Source organism: Schistocerca piceifrons, chromosome 1 (genome assembly GCF_021461385.2).
Source record: "Schistocerca piceifrons isolate TAMUIC-IGC-003096 chromosome 1, iqSchPice1.1, whole genome shotgun sequence".
NCBI classification, from domain to species: Eukaryota; Metazoa; Arthropoda; class Insecta; order Orthoptera; family Acrididae; genus Schistocerca; species Schistocerca piceifrons.
This window is the reverse complement of record NC_060138.1, coordinates 497,773,772-497,794,572: the sequence shown is the minus strand read 5'-3', so window position 1 is coordinate 497,794,572 and position 20,801 is coordinate 497,773,772. Positions and strand designations below refer to the sequence as shown.

The 20,801-nt window shown below is 38.8% G+C and overlaps 1 protein-coding gene across 1 annotated transcript; it reads left to right on the top strand.

Moving 5' to 3' along the window:
- The first annotated feature begins 16,969 nt into the window (after positions 1-16,969).
- LOC124741945 (THAP domain-containing protein 1-like) lies at positions 16,970-17,978 on the top strand. Its single transcript, XM_047248743.1, has 3 exons — positions 16,970-17,040; positions 17,163-17,446; positions 17,563-17,978. Exons 1-3 carry the CDS (start codon positions 16,970-16,972, stop codon positions 17,976-17,978), a joined length of 771 nt encoding a protein of 256 aa, XP_047104699.1.
- Positions 17,979-20,801: the final 2,823 nt, after the last annotated feature.

The window sequence follows — 20,801 nt, the reverse complement described above, 5'->3', positions numbered from 1 at the left end:
TTAGCATAATAGAGGATACATAACAGAGAATATGTACGTTGTATTCCTGTCATTATTACGAAAATGGCCGCAGAGACTCCAGAATGGTTTAAATGTCAGTTGCAATAAATGTCTGACGAAATGAACTCTAATGTTAAGGAACTATTTGAGAAAGTATAGTCTAAAAGTCTGTCAAAGTAGAAAATGCGAAAGAAGAACTAAAATTAGAGATAAAAGAACAAATCAGATAGGAAATAAAAACTAAATTAACTAACACTGCAAATACTTGGACCAAGTTGCCTCAGAAGTAGAAGGATGAGATAAATAACCAGTGCGGTTTAGTTTGTGAGGAATTAAAAGAGGAGTTCAGAGAATCAGTTGGTAAAATTAACAAAGTAGATCGATTCGCTGTTAGTGTTCAACCAGGTTAAAGAGCAAATCTCAGAGGCGATGGGCATGTAACTGTTTTAGAAAATGCAAAGAATTTAGAAAATAGTTTATACACGTGAAATGATGTCTAATTTGGAGAAACGATTACACCAATTTGTAAATTCTACTGGACAAGAGAAAGCAGAATCGGTTAATACTAACATTCTTTCTAAGGAAGGTGCTGAAGAACACAAAAAATAATTAATGGTACTATGGGCGGCTATTGATAGTACTAAGCAGGAAGTCTGCAATAAGGCAGGCATAAATAACAGTGCAGTATCAAGTAGTTAGTTAGAGGAGTTACAATTGGGAAGTAATGCGAATTTATCAACGCAGTGTCCGAAATCCAGACCTGATGGAGAAGTTAACGTCATCTATTGTCTGAGAGTATATTCTAGATTTTTCCAAAAAGCTGAGAGGATAGTAGAAAGATTGATTTTGCCTCGAGTTATGTGATAGGTGATGTGGCAAAATGAGGTACTGCTCATTCTGAGGATTTGTCGTTGCATGATTTTCATCATAGCGCGAATTTAAAAAATAAAACGATCATTTTTTTTCAGTATGACAGTAGAACTTTTCAAGTTAAGAATATACCATATCCAAAAGCAGTATATCTAATAAATCCCGGTACAGGGCAAGATAAAGAATTATACAATGTAGGTACAATTAGAAGATTTAAGGCCCTGGGAGAGTTCATACCCTTTGAAAATTCGGTGAATTGATGACCACTGGCCATCAGAGTTAAACTGTTTCCAAATTTCTATCTTTGTTTTCTCAGGGACAGTTTGTATCTTCTTTGACTATGCTGTTATATTTTATTAATATTATACCGTCTACTACCGCTTCGCCCAGAAATAGAACTATATAAAAAAAAGCTGGGCCCCAAGAACTGTACATCTAGTGTCTAGAGTTTATTTAAAAGTAATTGCATCAATAATTTTTACGAAGACAGCCATGTGGTTAGTTCATAAACTCAACTATAAATTAACATTTCAAAGAAAATTTTGTAGATGTACAATACAACGTACATGTAGTACACGAAAAGCCAAGAATAAGAACAAATTTTGCTCTGTTATCGTATGATGGTAACAGAAAGTGGAAGAGGTTACAGCACTATGACACTTGCAGAGAAATGCTTTCACTCAGAAGGTTTTTGCATAAGTTATGAATATAGCAAGCTAAATATTCTGGAATTAAGAATAAGGAGTTACTGGTTTAGTATATTTTTTTAACATAAAGCAAAAAGTTGGGCTTGTATTTGAATTTTTTTAGCGGAGTTTAATCATGGGCAGTGATATCACCTCTATTGTTTATTGGCTGACGAATTATACAGACCATTGACGATGATTTATGTGAATATATTTGTATATTCCATTGCACTTCTTAGCAGTTTGTTAAGATCAAATTTTGGGGTGTATGTGATAGTGTAGCCGTGGCAAGCCTGCTCCGTAGGGAATGCCGAACAACTTCTCCCTTCGGCGCCACGCTGAAGTACTGTTTGTCCACAAGTTGACGACTGGCGCAGTGGCTGTTAGTAACGGGCATACCCCCGCAGTACGACTGCCGAGAGTGAGGAGCGGTGAGGGGAAGGCGGCGTCGGTTGCTTGCAGCAGTGCTGGCACAACTACCCACGTTTTGTGCTTAACACGAAATTGGAGGCGGCTCTCGCGGAAATATTGTCCTCTTAAGTGACAGCTCCATCGGATCGGATATCACCTATAGTCTGTCGGTAAACTGAAGAGCGAGCGAGTCCCCACTCTGCCTACCCAGCTACTTCACAGGGCGTTTCTACAGGTTCTTTCACAACGTAGCACCGGCCCTGCCGCTGCGCGCGCTTTAAATCTTTGGCGGTGCCGTGTGCAGTTACGTGCTGGCAGCGTTTATTTTTAGAGAAATGGGTTAAGACCACAAAGAATACAAAATACGATAGCTTCTTTCGAATCACGTTGTAGCTGAAACCTTCCCGTCTCCTCTATATCTCTTTTGTTACGCAATCTTCCCTTCTACAATAACCTATGAAACCTTCCCTTAGGATTTCTATCTCTTGCTTAATAATAACAAATGAAATCTTCCCTTTGAATTTAACTCTCTTTCTCAATAATAATAAGTGCAATCTTCGCATACATATTTAAATGCTGCTTATTAAAAGTGATTTGCTGATCATTTCGACGAAACATACAGTCGTTACCTGCAATAACCCAAAACTGTTCCTTACCTTTTTTGCTGTAACTAGATTGCCATCTGTCTGCTACATCGAACTGCGACATGAATACACCGGGTGATCAAAAAGTCAGTATAAATTTGAAAACTTAATAAACCATGGAATAATGTAGATAGAAAGGTAAAAACTGACGCACATGCTTGGAATGACATGGTCTTTTATTAGAACAAAAAAGAAGCAAAGTTCACAAAATTCCGACGGATAGCGCTGGACAGCAAAACTGCTACCGTGACGGGTGAGAGGTACGTCGATATGTTACAGAATCGCATCATCCCCAGCCTGGCTGATAAACACCTGCTGGAATGTACGATGTTTATGCAGGATGGCGCTCCACCCCCATATTGCTAGACGCGTGAAAGATCTCTTGCGCGCGTCGTTTGGTGATGATCGTGTGCTCAGCCGCCACTTTCGTCATGCTTGGCCTCCTGGTCCCCAGACCTCAGTCTGTGCGATTATTGGCTTTGGGGTTACCTGAAGTCGCAAGTGTATCGTGATCGACTGACATCTCTAGGGATGCTGAAAGACAACATCCGACGCCAATGCCTCACCATAACTCCGGACATGCTTTACAGTGCTGTTCACAACATTATTCCTCGACTACAGCTATTGTTGAGGAATGGTGGTAGACATACTGAGCATTTCCTGGAAAGAACATCATCTTTGCTTTGTCTTACTTTGTTATGCTAATTATTGCTATTCTGATCAGATGACGCACCGTCTGTCGGACATTTTTTGAACTTTTTTATTTTTTTGGTTCTAATAAAACCGCATGTCATTCCAAGCATGTGTGTCAATTTGTACCTCTCTATATACATTATTCTGTGATTTATTCAGTTTTGAAATTTATACTGACTTTTTGATCACCCGATACTTCCTCTGGCTTACTATACTCTATTAGCTGCTGGTGGGCTGTCATAATAAGTGGCTGTATTTATTACCAAAGCTGACGTTATTCTTTAATTAATTTGACTGAAGTTACGTAATTCATAGTTAAACTTTTTATTGACAACAATAAAATTTTGCAAAGTTTTACGTTGATGGTTTTTGGGATGGATTATAATCAGTAATGCAACATTACTGGCAAAAATTAATTATATTCTGAAAACGTTTCTTCAAATATTTACTGCTGGTAATGAAATGATTTTACAAACGTTCAAATGGGACTAATTTTTACAATAATCTTACAACTAGCATTGCACAAACATACCTGGTGGCTGGCAAGCACACTGCTCCTCTCAACCTCTCACTTCAGACCTGCTACCAACTCGCTTCACATTTCCCTTACTGTCATCAGAATTTGTTTTCCCAAGTCTAACAAAGAGAATATGCAAAAGAGTATACATCAAAATATAGAAATAATATGAGTCAGTAAGTTGGAAGTATACATCAGGTAGTAAAAGTTACTTATATCTCTAATAGTAATGAATGGCAAAAAATTAAAACATAGTTCATGTTTCATTATAAATTTGTTTCATTTGTAAAATTGGCATCTATTAGTACCAGATTCCAAGAAGAAGAAGAAAAAAGGAATTGGATATGATGGTCAAAGCACTGGCAACAAACAGTCTGTGAATGCACTCAAAAGTCCGTTTCTTTCCCTCACATAGCACAACACCAGGTTTCACCATGTGATTCCGTCATCTCTTTGATCCATAGTTTTAGTGTAACCAAACACTAAGTCGAATTGCCTGAGTTGCCACAGCTACATCAGGTACGAGTTCCAACTCCAATTGTCCATTAGTAGTGATGGTGTGCATCTTGGTATGCAAGCACCTATTGACGTACATCATGACTGTGGTGTGCATCTTGGTATGCAGACACCTCATAGAAAACACAGTAGGTTGAAGTAACATGGTTCACTATTCACTTTGTTTGTGCACCATAACCATGGGGATCCACAGGAATTAAGGTATGGGTATAAGCATTGTGTCAAAAGGTTCACAGATATGGTTGATACAGTTATTACCAAATTTTACATCATCTCTTTCCTCTGTGCTCATAAAAATTATCTTTACCGTATTCTTATTTTACGTTTAAAAGGACAAAATACACTCCTGGAAATTGAAATAAGAACACCGTGAATTCATTGTCCCAGGAAGGGGAAACTTTATTGACACATTCCTGGGGTCAGATACATCACGTGATCACACTGACAGAACCACAGGCACATAGACACAGGCAACAGAGCATGCACAATGTCGGCACTAGTACAGTGTATATCCACCTTTCGCAGCAATGCAGGCTGCTATTCTCCCGTGGAGACGATCGTAGAGATGCTGGATGTAGTCCTGTGGAACGGCTTGCCATGCCATTTCCACCTGGCGCCTCAGTTGGACCAGCGTTCGTGCTGGACGTGCAGACCGCGTGAGACGACGCTTCATCCAGTCCCAAACATGCTCAATGGGGGACAGATCCGGAGATCTTGCTGGCCAGGGTAGTTGACTTACACCTTCTAGAGCACGTTGGGTGGCACGGGATACATGCTGACGTGCATTGTCCTGTTGGAACAGCAAGTTCCCTTGCCGGTCTGGGAATGGTAGAACGATGGGTTCGATGACGGTTTGGATGTACCATGCACTATTCAGTGTCCCCTCGACGATCACCAGTGGTGTACGGCCAGTGTAGGAGATCGCTCCCCACACCATGATGCCGGGTGTTGGCCCTGTGTGCCTCAGTCGTATGCAGTCCTGATTGTGGCGCTCACCTGCACGGCGCCAAACACGCACACGACCATCATTGGCACCAAGGCAGAAGCGACTCTCATCGCTGAAGACGACACGTCTCCATTCGTCCCTCCATTCACGCCTGTCGCGACACCACTGGAGGCGGGCTGCACGATGTTGGGGCGTGAGCGGAAGACGGCCTAACGGTGTGCGGGACCGTAGCCCAGCTTCATGGAGACGGTTGCGAATGGTCCTCGCCGATACCCCAGGAGCAACAGTGTCCCTAATTTGCTGGGAGGTGGCGGTGCGGTCCCCTACGGCACTGCGTAGGATCCTACGGTCTTGGCGTGCATCCGTGCGTCGCTGCGGTCCGGTCCCAGGTCGACGGGCACGTGCACCTTCTGCCGACCACTGGCAACAACATCGATGTACTGTGGAGACCTCACGCCCCACGTGTTGAGCAATTCGGCGGTACGTCCACCCGGCCTCCCGCATGCCCACTATACGCCCTCGCTCAAAGTCCGTCAACTGCACATACGGTTCACGTCCACGCTGTCACGGCATGCTACCAGTGTTAAAGACTGCGATGGAGCTCCATATGCCACGGCAAACTGGCTGACACTGATGGCGGCGGTGCACAAATGCTGCGCAGCTAGCGCCATTCGACGGCCAACACCGCGGTTCCTGGTGTGTCCGCTGTGCCGTGCGTGTGATCATTGCTTGTACAGCCCTCTCGCAGTGTCCGGAGCAAGTATGGTGGGTCTGACACACCGGTGTCAATGTGTTCTTTTTTCCATTTCCAGGAGTGTGTGTCACCATGTATAACTGCAGAAAAAGTTTATAATTTTGAACAATTACATACAAAACACTTTTTTCATCCATAGTGAATTCAGCCTACAGTATATATGACATTACGTGACAGTCAGTAACATAAGCAAATATTCCTGTAAGTGGAATTTAGTAGTACATTTAAACATCAACATTTTAAACAAAATAGACAAGTACCTTTATACAAACTATGTCACTTTCTGTGACTTTAGCAGACACATTTCCTTTAAATAAATCATAATCTGGTGCTCATATAAATAATTACATAAAGACACTATTATATTACTTCCCAGGTTGTGAATTATACAAATACATTTGGACAGCTGTGTCACTTTCTGTGACTTTAGTAGTTAAATTTCCTTTAGCTAAATCATAGTTTGGTGTTTGTATAAACAATTACATCAAGAGTCTCTTATCTAACTTCACAGTTTTTGAAATATGCAAGTTCATTTTCACAAATTATGTCACTTTCTGTGACTTCAGTAGATAAATTTCCTTTTGTGTGTTCTGTTCGGTAATGTGGTTGTCAGTTACGAGTCATATTGTTAGTCGACTAAAAATTATCTTTGAGTTGTGTAGCACACATCTTCATTGTTATTTAAGAGAAAACATTTGTATTTTACGCAGAGTGCGAAACGGTATGCTGACATTTGATGTGATCTGTTTTTCCTATGTATGTATCTGATGTAAAAGATATCATGTTCAATGCAGAAAATTTTTTTCGAATAGCAAAGTACATATAGTAAGCAATTTAATGCGGTTTCTCCATCCATAGTGCTGCACTGCGCTGTGTCACCTGTTATCGAAATAAACCATTGCTAAATTATATTCCTTACACACTAACATCTTCATTCTCCTCTCTCCTTTGTACCTCGCGTTATCTCTCTGCATAGCCTGTAATAAAATATTCATTGTTAATAATTGTCAGTGCACGGCATGACTTCAATATCTCTCTGCATTAACTATAATAAAATATTCATGGTTAATAATCGTAAGCGCACGGCATGACTTCAACATCTATCTGCATCTGGAAAATCGCGTCAGCTTTCGGCATGACCTGTAAAGCATTTATCCATATTTCTCCATATTCAACTACGTTTATTTTGGTGAACTATGACAACAATGCTGCATGCATGGGTTAAAGAATACATCTAATTGCTACTACTGTATGAAAATCATTTGTATGTGTTATACATTTACATTGAAAGTAGTTCTGTTAATTGCTTCACTTATCTTACATAATGTAAAATAAATGTCCTGCGAGAACGCTTCTAAGACTGCTATTAATGTTAAGTGTAATTATCTGTAGTCGAGTCGAGGTGACTTGTTGTGCACGTAAATAACCAATTAGTAGCTCACTGTGTTCGGGCTTGCTGTAATGTGCCAAAAAGCTCATTGTTATACTCTGTCTATATGTATCCCTGTAAGAAGGTTTTTCTGTTTTAAGAATTTCTTTATGTTTGACATATGATGGTTTCCTCTCGATTTTTTTGTTCTGAGTGTCTCAATGTGTACTGCATTAGCGTGCAGAATATTTCGAATTCTGTACGGTCCTGCATATAGAAGTTCAATTTTTTTATCAGTTCTTCCCTTTATGTGACAGATAATGGGTTTGGACTAGTACCTTATCGCCAATCTCGTACTTGCGTAATCTACTTACCTGCTTCTGCTGTCTCTTCCGACGATCTGCTGCTCGCTTAATGTTCACTAGTGCCATGTCTATTATCTCACAATGACGAAGTCTACGCTTCTTTGGAAAAGTAATCATTTCAGTAAGTTTATTCGGTGGGTCTTTATTCGTCAGTATTACAGTTGGTGAGAGCATCGTGTTGACTTATTAGGTATTGCATTTATTACTTCCTGAAACTGTGAAATGTATTCGTCCCATGTTGTATGCTTTCTGTGGAAATAAATTCTACATAGTTTCCTGATCTCTTTCATTATTCTTTCTGATGGGTTAGAAGAACTGGTGTGTGTGTGTGTGTGTGTGTGTGTGTGTGTGTGTGTGTGTGTGTGTGTGTGTGTGTGTGTGTCCTACTACTGATAGAAAATCTCTTACAAATGCTCTTGATACTGATCTAGCTGTTACTTTCCTGTTACAAATTTGGATGTCAGTTGTACAGCTACTAGAATATAACTATAAAATTTGCTTGTTCTGGGGATTTGACCAAAAAGATCTACTGCTGCCGTGTGTCTTAACTTAACTGGTATGATGGGATACAGTGGTGGAATATGTGATACTGTTGATGATTTAGTTTTCTGACATATCTTGCAGGATACTATAACTTTGCCAATGTGTTTTTCCATACTGTTGAAGTGACGATTTTGTCGAAGAATTAGAAAGCATTTCCTAGTTCCGTAATGTGCATAGCTTAGGTGTGTATACCATATAAATTTGTTTCTGATCCCCTCTGGAATGCATAAAATCCAATTGCTGCCATCTGGGTATCAGCAAATAAACTGAATATTTTGATGTATAGTGTAATTATGTCTGATTTTTGCTTTGCTCTTGTCTCGCCAAAGCGTTACAATCTATTTTAGTGTTTCATCTTTCTGCTATTCTCTCTCTATGTCCTGTAATGCTGATGATATAAAGTTTTTGAAAGCTGCTTGTTTGATATACTGTCATTTGAGGTTACTTTACTCCACTTTTTACTATTTTTTTAAGAAAATAGTTTAAAACACGGGTTCCTTAATGTTTTTGTTTCTCAAAATGATTTGATTAATTACAACTGTCTTTCGCAAAGTAATCTGTATTTATATCTCTTAAAATAACCTTTTAGTTCTATTTTTTATTGTTTTTTAAAAAAGTGGTGCAAAGTGTCCTTGTCCTGGGGATACCTTGTACCGGATGCCTAAATTTCATTAAAAATGAGGATTACAGAGATCTGGAGTTATGTTTGACCATAGGAATGAAATGGAATAAAGCAATTACTAAAGAAATAAGGACTACAGAGTACTGGAGCAATGGTTGACCATCAGAATTAAGAAAAAATAACTATCTCGTTAGCAGAAACAAATCTCATTACCAAAATAGTTAAACAAATTAAAGATTTAACACAAAACATAGCCTATATTGTGAGTTAATAGGTCCAATATCCTTCAAGCTGTGGTATGGAGAATAAGCCACGTTTGCTTATCTGTTTTGGAGGCTGAATGGTGCAAATTATTTCATCAAAGTCATACTTCATTTCATCTTTCGGCATTGGCCACTTCCATGATTTCTTAGACTTTTGCGTTGAACTTATTGTAGCTTCATCATCGCTTACATCAGTAATTAATCCAGGAAAATATTCCCCCTCATATTTGAAGATCACATACTGGCCCACAGTGTGCACAACTTCACCAAATTCTGGACTTTTGTTCTTCAGCCTGGTTAGTAACGATTTCATCCACTTCAAACTCTACAGGTAATGGTGACCTGACTTGAGATCTCAGATAATTTTCATCTTCAGAAGAATCTCTGAGAGAGATGGCATCAGAATCTTCTCCTGAACTACTATCTTGATTTTTAGGACTTCTTCTGTTATTTCTTCAAAACCTTTTTCTGCATTACTGTCACACGTTTACCATGTGTGACTGACAGCTTCTTTCTTCCTCTGTTACTGGCAACACCAGTAGTCGATTCAGTTCTCTTATTCTCAAGGGCTTCAATGAAAGAGCCTTGTACCGCATCTTTGTCACAAGTTCATGACGGAAGATGGCAAAGAATTTCATCAACATTGATTGGATGAATGCTGCACTTTTGGAAACCTGTCATTAGGTTCTTTGCTGAGTTCTTGCCAACTATATCCATTAATCTCTTTAACAGAAATGGGAAATGCTGTTTCTGCAAGACGGTGTCTTTGAAACCTTGCTTGCTACTTTTCCACTCTGTAAGGACCTGTCTGCAGGCCACTTACATGGGCCCAAAGAAAGAAGTGTCCAAAGGCTGTGTAATGTGAGTACTGTTTGCTGGTAGACAGATAAAGGAAATGTTATTCTCACCACAGAACTCTAGAAAATAAGTTGTCAAATGTGAGGACAAATTGTCACAGATTACTAATTTCTTTCCTTCGAGATTTTTCAGTCTTGGTAGCATCAACTTGGTGAGCCACTCGCTAAATGTATTACTGTCAAACCATCCACTAGGACTATTGAGTAAATGCAGCCAGTGGGCCCATTTCCTGTCCATGTAGACCATAGATGTGCTGATTTGTAAACAACAAATGGAGGCAAAACTTCTCCCTCAGCATTGCCAGCAAACATTACAGATATGCTGCTCTTGGAGAAATTACAGATGTTTTCTGAATGTTTTGAACCTCTTTTTGTGAGTACTTTCTTTTTCCCTGCATCGTCCGTTAGGTTGGTTTCATCAAAATTTCAATTATTACCAGCTGGCACATCCTTCAGTTCAACTTGCAAATGTTCAACATATTCTCTGAGAACACGCTCATCAACTGCAGCTCTACTCCTTTTAATGTTGGCAAAACGTACAGAAAGTTCATGGCGGCGTTTGGTGAAGCCCAAGAGCCATTCATAGCCTGGACAATTGTCTTTGAATCTAGGAATCTTACGTCCCTGTCTGGCAAGGTATGACTTCACAATCATTTGGAGTTCCATTGGAGTAACAGGTAACCAATATTTACTCAACTGCAAAACACATTTTACAAACTCTGCGTCTTCTTCATTAGTAAAAATCTGTGAGAATCCTGGATGTGAGCTACTTCTTTCCTTTGACTTCAGTTTATTAATTATGGTTCTTCTTGTGATATTAAAAAGTTTCTCAGCTTTCCTTTGTGATATCTTCTTCCTCCTAATGGCTTGTAGGCATTTCTCCAGAGTTTCTGGGGTGTAATCACAGTAATGCCTATTTCCGACCATTCTCTTATACTTCCGTAGAATTTTCATCAGTCTGAAAGAGATTACAAACATTGTTCACTGCCAGCAGCACACTACGGAGGTAAAATAAGTCAGAAATGTTCGTAGATATGGAAGAAATGCACCCTGGAGATACTTTGCACCACTTTTGTTGTGGCGCAATGTTTCCCCAAAGTAACAAATTTCGTAACCTACAACAGTAAATTGACAATGACACAAACAATAGTCCATCAAACGAAAAACTACGATACTTTTCAGCAGCTAGACGTTCTGAGTAATTAAAATAATGGTGACTGACCTTCACAGTGACCAGTTCACCCTGTGAAAAACACAGATTTTTCCAGCTTAATTTTATACACACTTATGAACGTCTTTATAAGATGCTTGTGAAAAATTCAAAATGGCCGACAACTGAACATGCAAGCAAGGGTGCCAACCTGTAAGTGCTACCTTTCATAGAAAACATTGTTCACAGATATACAGCAAGCAGTATAGCATCTATGAACCGAAGAAACTTTTTTTTTTTTTCAAATGGAGAAAAGTTTGACCCTATGGAGCAAAGTAACCTCAAATGATGGTACATAATACTATGGTTGTTGTGGCAGTAGGTCTTTCTCTAGTTACTACGGTATGTTGATGATTTTCAGCTTAATATTCTCTAGTTGTTTATGGTGTATATATCTCGATAGTGCATCAGCAACAATATTCTGTGTGCCTGGAATGTGTACAATAGTAAAGTTGAACTCTTGTAGATATAATTTCCAACGGCTTAATCTACCATGGGTAAGTTTTGCTGGTAATAAAAACTGGATTGCTCGATGATCGGTATATACTGCTGTGTGTCTTCCGTATAGATAATGACGGAATCTCTTAAGTGCCCATACTATGCATAGCGTCTCTACTTCTGTTACAGAATAGTTGCGCTCTGCTGGAGTATCCTGCTTGCAAACGCAATATGTTTGACGATTGTCTTACCTTCCTCCTCTACTTCGATGGAAAATATGTACTCCTAGTGCTGTAGTTGAACTATCTGTTGCAATGGAAACGTTTTGTGTTGGGTCAGGACGTGATAACAAAGGTGCCCTTAGTAATGCATCTTTCAAATTCTCGAATTCAGTTTCAACGTCTTCATTCCATGACCAAATTGTGTTTTTACTTGTGAGCTGGTATAGCAAGGGTGTGTCTAATGCTTTATAATGAATGAATTTTCTAAAGTAATTAATAAGGCCTAAAAAGCTCCGAAGTTCCTTCTTATTGGTTGGCATGACGATATCTTTCAATGCTTCCAATTTGTCGGAGTCTGGTCCAATACCTGTTTGTGAAATGATACGACCTAGAAATTTTATTGAGGCTTTTCCAAATTCAGATTTATGGAGGCTTATAGTTACACCGTTCTGCTCGAATGTATTCAGTAATTGTTGAAGAGTGTGGTTGTACTGTTCCCAGTTTTCTGCTGCATATGTAGTAATTTTGTTTTTAAGATGCTGTGGGAGAATTGTATTCATGCCTCGTATAAAGGCTGCAGACGAAATCGTTAGTCCAAACGGATGTTTACAAAATTGGTAACATTCACCAAAGCAAAGGATAACATATAATTTCGGCAATTTGCAACTGGATTTGCCAAAATCCTGATTTGAGATCGAGGGTGGTATATATAGAGGTGCTATGAAACTTTTGCAGTAACTCTTCTAACATCTGTGGTCTGTCAGTTTCTGTAATGATTATTTTATTAACCAGACGTGAATCTAAAACTAAACGGAGTGATCCATCCTTCTTTTCAACGATATGTAATGGATTTATATATTTGCTTGCTGCTGGTTCAATTATACCTTGATCATTCATTGCTCGTAACTCTTTCTTAACTGCTTCTGTGAGTATATGCGGGAGTGGATAGTCTTTTACTTTGAAAGTTTCGTGTGGTTTCATCTGAAATACGTACATAAATCCTGTCATCGTTCCCGGAACATTGTTAAAAACTGTTTTATGTTGCAGAAGAATATTTTCTAATTCTACGCTTTCTGTGTCGTCTTTTGCTATACTGTCTCCAACCTTGCGTGTAATTATCTCTAATACATTATAATCCTGTTCCTCTGCCATGTCATTATTATGTGTATTTGTGTATAGTATGAGATAACAATCGTTATCTTTAGAATCTGCAATAATCTAGATCCTGTGCATATTTTGTTCTTCTGAGGATACTGTGTTTTGAAATCTCACTGCCACTTCACTGTCTTCCTTCTGTAATATTAGGTATGACGATTTAAAGTCAATCTTTGAGTCGTACTGTACGAAAAATTCATTCCTAATATTATATCAGTTGTTAAATGTGGAACTATTCAACAATTGCTGTCGAAAGTTTGCCCTGCAAAAACAAACATTAATTGTGTCTGTCTTTTAACTTCAATGCTTTTTCCTGGAAATGCTCCCTTAACTTTAGCTTTGTTTAATGGGAATACTGGGTAATCATTATTGCTATTGCATCTGTTAAATGTGTCTACATTAATTACGCACATAGGAGAGCCTGAATCAATTATTGCTAAAATCAAGGAACATAGAATAAAAAAGGTATGCCAGATTGGCTTAGAGCGCTCTCATTGGTCAGCGACTTGTTACGTCACTCGGCAGCCGGACGGCAGAAGTCTCCGTTTGTAAAGTACGGGAGATTGCAAAATAATTGTTTTCACGCCTCTTCTCTTCTCATATAATTTAAAGTTTCGCGCTCACAGGGTTGAACATACTTCATGTTAATATTATATACAAGGTTTCCGAAAGAAATGCGTTAAATATTAGTAGCAATGATGATATATCGCCGCGCAAAACTAGTGGCCGCTGTTCGCATCCGCATTCATGCTCGTGTTTTAGGCATCTGACTACGGTAAATGTTTTACAATTGGGTACTGCCTATTTGACACATGTTGATGTAAATAAAAAGATAGTAATCTCCAAACTTACCTTACAAAGATGATGCAGAAGCTACGTCGAAAATGCTGAAGGTGACGCTGACCAGAGCCGATTCTTCCTTGTCGAATTCCGTTTCATTGCATCAATTTTGGCGCTTTTGTTTAAATGCCTAATCCCTATAAAAGTTCTTGTTCTGACATGTAATTGAACTATTTTGCTATTAAGTTCGGGAAATTTTGCTCGTATATGATCTGCTAAGGTTGCCATCACTCTACTACAATGAGAAATATTTGATCCATGAAAAGCAGCAACTATAATTTCTAACTCACGTATTTTAGCAAACCAGTCAGTAGAGGGAGAAATGAGGCCCCCTTTTGAAATAATAGTAATCCAGTCTTGCTTCAGACTTAATTCTGTATCAACAACACACTGCCCTGCTGGATTTCCCAAAGAACTGTCAACGATTTTGCACTTGAATGCTATGTATCCTGCTAGATATTTTAAAGCATTATCATTCACTTCTTCACTGGTACACACTGAATCACTGACCTCGAAATCTAAGAGCAAGTTTTCGTCATCTGTAGCGACGTCAAATGATTTATCAGTTACTCTGATACATAAATAACTCGAGAGAAAACGTGCAAACCATTCTTCAGTTTCATCAGCAGGTGTCGGGTAGTTTTCAGAAGCAGAATTCTCATTTCCGTCTTCTGAAGTCGAAGCAACAGAAGACAAAGGTATTTCACTTGCACTTCCCGTCAGTATCAATAAACGAATTCTGTTTTTCACCTCGAAAGGTGTGGGATTGTTGTAGAAGACACCAAGGCCACGGATTCTGGAAAAGAAATTTTCCAGAGAATCTTGATTAAGTCTGGCTGTCAATATATAAGTAGCTCCGGAATTTTTCATATCATTGTAAAGTCCAAAAAGTGAATTTATTGATATTCTGAAACGGGAGAAGACTGTTTCTTTTTCCTACTCGCATATCAGAACACATTTGAAGAAATCTTTTTAAGGAGTTTTCCTGACTTCTGATATTAAACTCGTAATCACTTCTAAGGGGAGCTTTCTCATCTTGAGTGTATCTCGAATTCAGCACATGGAAAACATCGTTCTCCAGCTCAATGAAGCTTCCTTCGCGATCTTTATGCAGAACATATCTCACAGCTTGGGCAGTGCGACGTGAAAATAGCTGTGCAGCCCTTCCGACATTCTGACGATCACGTCCACTAACGTTAAGATGAACCTCCGATATGTGGTGACTGATCGAAAGATCGCCTTTCTGATGTCGAAGAAGATCTTCTATAACCATTTTAGTAATCACAGTACCATCACGCAAAGTGATTCCGTCATCAAGAAAATGATTTCTTAATAATTTAAGCAAATGTGGAATATCAAAAATAACCCAAATTTTTCTGCTATGATCAACAGGGTTTGAAAAAAATGTCTTGGATGTACACACACCAAGTTGCTTCCACACATTCATATATTTTGGTCCCATGTCACTCGTAACAGCTACGATATGGATTCCTGCTGTTTCAACTTCTTTTATGATATTCTGCAACAAATCACTTGACATTGCAACATCAAAGTCATAGTACACTGGCTGCTTCCACTTTGAAAACAAGCTGCGAACCATGATGACTTGGACACTGTTGTGTGGTCCGAGTACTACATCGTCACACGGCCGTCAATGCTCATCTCGTCGAAGCTTAGAACACCAATCGCCTCTAATGATGTGAACATTTCTGACCTACCTTTAATTAACTCCAAAACTGGTTTCAAAATACCTAGTCGGCACTTGAACAGTTTCGTCCATATCTGGAGTGTTGACCTGCAGGGAAAGGATAATTCTTCCTCCTCAGATACGCATATGCGTTAAGAGACAAAGCTCTCAAAGTGAGAGCATTTGCGATGTCCTCTGAGCACCACTTTACTTCCTTCCCCTTCTTTAACAGACAACGAATTTGTTCTGGTGTGAAACACTGAGAAAGTGTACTTCTCATATCCGAGCATACACATTTGTGCTTCTTAGTGTGAGACACATTACGTTTTATAGATGTAGCTTGCTTTATAATTCCTTTCATGGACTTAATTCTTTGTTCCAGTCGAACATTTTTAATCTTCAAACTAACCAATTCTTTCTTCAGTTCTTGAATTTCTTGGTCTTTAAGCGAAATTAGTTTTTCAGTAAAATGTCTGTGTTGCTGGATTTGTCCAGCTTACTTTTCTTCGGAGATAAAGTTTTCAACGTTGAGAGAGCTCTTTTTTTTTTACTGTTCTAGTGTCACAGCGATGTTCTCTCTCTGTTAGAATGCTACCGGTAACATTCGCGGTGCTGGGACCAGGAACTTTGAATATATTTCCGTGCCAGTTTGGAATTTTTAGAGACGGAACAGCATTATCCTGTAGCAGTTTCCGTGTAGGTAGACCTAACAATTCATTCTGCAAGTCTCGTTTGTAATCGCTTTCACAAAAATGTTCAGCACAAACTCTTGCATTATTAACATTAATTTTGTCCTCTCGTTTACAACGAGCAATCCATTTACGCTGTAGTTCAACATTTTTTGGAAAACGATGATAAATTACGCCTTCAGTTTTACGTCCGCTATTACTACATTCAGCAACTGCACAATACGACGTATTTGTAGACATAATTCCAAAAACGAAGCTACAAGACTTTCCAACTGAACACTCGGCAGGACAAGAAATACACACAAACTAACATTTAACACGAACTCACATGCACGTCTTCGATAGAAACACTTAGGCCGGTATTACACTATCAAATTTCTTTGTCAAAGATTTGATCAAAGATGTGATCCAATATTCCGTCCAATATATTTGACAAAGATCTTTGACGTAGCGCTAGACGGGGTCAACGAGTTAAAATTTCATAGAGTGGCTGAGATACTAGTTACAGCGCTCCTAGCGGCAACCAACGCTACCTCGGCCGCCATGTTCTCCTTAGTCAAAACATTAGGAAAGCGTTACTGTTGTTTGTGTTGGAAGTGTGTCAGCTGTTGTGATGTTACTGCAATATTTAACTTTTCTAGTTGACTTTTTTGTTACAAAATATAAAGTCAACATGCCTGCAGTGTGTTCAGCGTTCAACTGCACAAATCGCAGCGATAAAACAACAAATATTTCATATTATAAGTAAGTATATTAGTACCGAAATACGACACACGTTTTTTAATGTTTATTAGAGTCATTTGCATTGGAACTGTAATTATGCTTAAGACAAATGCAGGAAGTAATTTATTTATCGTTGATAACAGATTTCCTTTAAAAGATAAGGAAATTACAAAAAGATGGGTTATAAATATGAAGCGAGAAAACTGGTTTCCTACTACAGCCAGTTACCTCTGTTCAGCTCATTTTGAAGAGAAATATATGTACCACACAAATGTCCAGAGGTGCCTTTTGTCAAAACCAGTACCTGCTATCTTTAACTTTCCACCACATTTACAAAAGCAAGATAAAGAATTACGACCACAACCCAGAAAGCGATCTTTCGACAGTTTGCAAGATAGTGCTATTACAGTGACATCATTAGCACAAAGTAAGTCAATAATTTAATTTTACTCCGTGTTCTTATTACTTTGAATTACATACTTTCTATTACAATCTTATGGTGTAGCTCAGTTATAAACTTACGATGTAACTACATTCTTTCAGTGCCTGTCAGACCCACATCTGTTTCTGCTGACCACAATTACTGTCTACCAAGCCCTAAGAAGTTGAAAACACAATATAACAGAGTACAAGCAGAGAATGTGCGACTAAAGAAGCGGATAAAGCAAATGAAGCAACGTAGTGTACGACACAAAAGAAGAATAGTGCAGTTACAGACTTTAGTTGCTGGTTTGAGAAGAAGGCTATGTAGTTCAGTTTCTGATATGTTAAACAGTGAACATGTAGTTAGTTTGTTGAAGGAGCTATTGGAACTTCAGTGCAGTGCTAAACTGTGCCATTATTCTCAGCAAATAAGGAAATTTGCCCTGACCCTACACTTTTATTCTGCCAAGGCATACAGCTACTTACGAAAATTTGTGAAATTACCCCACCCAAGAACGCTTCGACTTTGTTATTGAATTACTATGCTTGTGTTAACTACTTGTAACACATATTTCAAATAAATTCTCGTTCACAGTGTACTGGTTTTTGAGGCTTTGACTGTTTACTTTGAAATAGCGACAAAAATATCGCATTTCTGCGCCCGTTACTGTTTCTAATAGTTAACCACAGCATGTTTAGAAGTTTCACCGTAGTATTCTGGTGATACCCGCTCTAATTGCATTAATTTATGGGCAACAAGTGGATGGACAGACTTATTTGAGTTGTCTTGTAGTGTTATCTACATCGAAAAGTTTAGCCATATTTCGACAAAAACATCCCTTTTTGCTGTCAGTGTACACTGAAATCACTGCTGTCTATTGCTTGTTTTAGAAAAAATAAAGCTAGTATGAGCTATTTCAAGTAAGTCAAACGCAGTTACAAGGGGGCGGGACACAGCAGACGAATGCCTTGACTAAAGAAAACATGGCGGCCAGAATTTCAATTTGCTTCAAACATGGCGGACCTATAGCCACTCTATGAAATTTTAACTCGTTGGACGGGGTATTACACTGTCATCAAATTTTTCGTCAAAGTTCAAGATGGCTGACAACAACTTGTTATTAACCGCAGCAGTTCTACGTACTCCAATTGCATTGTGTGCACATGCGGAAAAGAAGTGGGGGAAAAAATGGAACCATACATACGAGGTTGACAGTCTTAAAAGTCCTGGGATTACAACTTGATAATAAATTCAGTTGGGAGGAGCACACCACAGAACTGCAGAAAGGCCTTAACAAATCTGTATTTGCAATTCGAGTGTTAGCAGACAGGCAACATAAAAATGAAAAAGCTTGCATACTTTCATTCCATAATGTCATATGGGATAATATTTTGGGGTAAATCTTGAAGTCAAACAAAAGTTTTCAAGGTCCAAAAGCGTGTAATACGTATTATTTGTGGAGTAAATTCACGGACCTCCTGCAGAAACCTCTTCAAAGAACAGGGTATACTAACTACTGCCTCTCAGTATATTTACTTCTTAATGAAATTTGTCGTAAATAATATATCTCTTTTTCCAACAAACAACTCAGTTCATACATACAATACCAGGAACAAAAATGATCTGCACAAGGACTGCACTTACTTTAGTTCAAAAAGGGGTCCACTACTCAGGAACACTCACCTTCAATAATTTGCCAGGAAACATAAAAAATTTAGTTAGAAATAAAGATCAGTTTAAAAGGAGCCTGAAAGACTTACTACTGGCCAACTCCTTCTACTCCATTGGCGAAATTTTTAATAGAAACAAATGATGTATTGTATTTATTCATACTATTAGTATTGTTATTTCAGCTTAAAAAAATCGACATGTTCCACATCCACGAGGATCTCCTCAGCACGGATCAATGGAACGAAAAACTAATCTAATCTGGGTGAAGCCATGGGTTTTACGACGGCACGATAAAAGCATTCAACAAAACTTGTTACGTGAGCTTACAGTGGAAGACGTCAAGTCGTACATCAATTACTTAAGAATGGATGAGCATACATTTCTGTATGTGCTCAATGAAGTGTATCCTCATATCATAAAGCACAATATTCACTTAAGAACTGCTACATCTTCAGAAGACAGGCTCACTATAACACTCCGATTCCTTGCTACAGGAGAGGGTTATGTTAGGTTAGGTCAGGTTAGGTCAGGTTAGGTCTCCAATCTTCTTAATCTATTTTTGTATTCAGGGTGCCTCACGTTGTAAAGCGCCTCATCAGCTTCAGACATATCTATTAATTTTGTAGTTGTCGGCACACACCAATTGTATTTACTGGCAATGGTTATAAAAACACTACAGACGACAGAACGCTGCAGCGATGCTAGAGCTCCATGTGGTAACACGTCACATTGCAGTGAACAGAAGACAAGCGGTTTCTTTGATCAAATATACAGCGAGGCCCTAGATTTGATCAAATATTGGACGACATTTGACAAAGTCCCTATTACACTATCAAATATCTTTGACAAAGATATTGGACAAAGATATTGGACAAAGAAATTTGATAGTGTAATACCGGCCTTAGCGACACCGTTGTATACAAACTGCAGTAGCTGCCAGGTGACGTCACAGCTCGAGATTCATCATGGCGGAGAAAAGAGTGGGAGGCCGAATTTGCACTCCCGTGGCTAAAATATTTTGTGACTTTAAATTTATCTGGATTATTGGGTGGCATATAGTTTTCTGTATGATCGGTTTTTTGTATAACAATGTGTCTCGCATGTCGTCGAATGTAATGGCATTCTCTATCGTTATCTTTTCTCTGTCCTTATCCACAGTGTCGTCATTTAGAGATTCATCACAGGCTATCTCTAGTCATAAATGTTCTGACATTTCATTTTGTATTGGGGAATGTTGTGTGTTTTCTATGAGCTGTACTGTTCTACCGTTTTGATTATTAGGGGTAGGTGGCGGATGAAATCTTGTGTCTGGTACATTCATACAATGACTTAGTTGCTGTGCACTGTTTGAATTTCTATGAAAATTATCATTGTAGAATGTCCTTTGCGGTCGGTGTTCGTTTTCTCTACTCCTATTATAGCTGTGTTTATACGGTGAGGTACGTGTGTTTCTCTGAAAAGGCTGTCTTTGTTCGTTTTGTGTATTTTGCGGCTGACCTGTGTAATGGCTTGCACCTTTCGCATTATCTAGGCAATGAGTCATGTGAAAGTTTGACCAGTTTGGCATTTCCTGTCATATATGTGTCGTGTTATTTGGATGGCTGTGTTGCTGTCTTGAATTGTAATGTGCATTGTTATTATACTGCTGTTCATTGAATCCCTGTGTGTATTCTCGATTAAAATTTTC

Excerpts from the sequence above, each read along its gene's own strand:
- LOC124741945 (XM_047248743.1), top strand. The coding sequence starts at position 16,970 with ATGCCTGCAGTGTGTTCAGCGTTCAACTGCACAAATCGCAGCGATAAA. Across the intron at positions 17,041-17,162 it reads ACAAATATTTCATATTATAA|ATTTCCTTTAAAAGATAAGG; the intron begins GTAAGTATATTA and ends CGTTGATAACAG. Across the intron at positions 17,447-17,562 it reads AGTGACATCATTAGCACAAA|TGCCTGTCAGACCCACATCT; the intron begins GTAAGTCAATAA and ends ACATTCTTTCAG.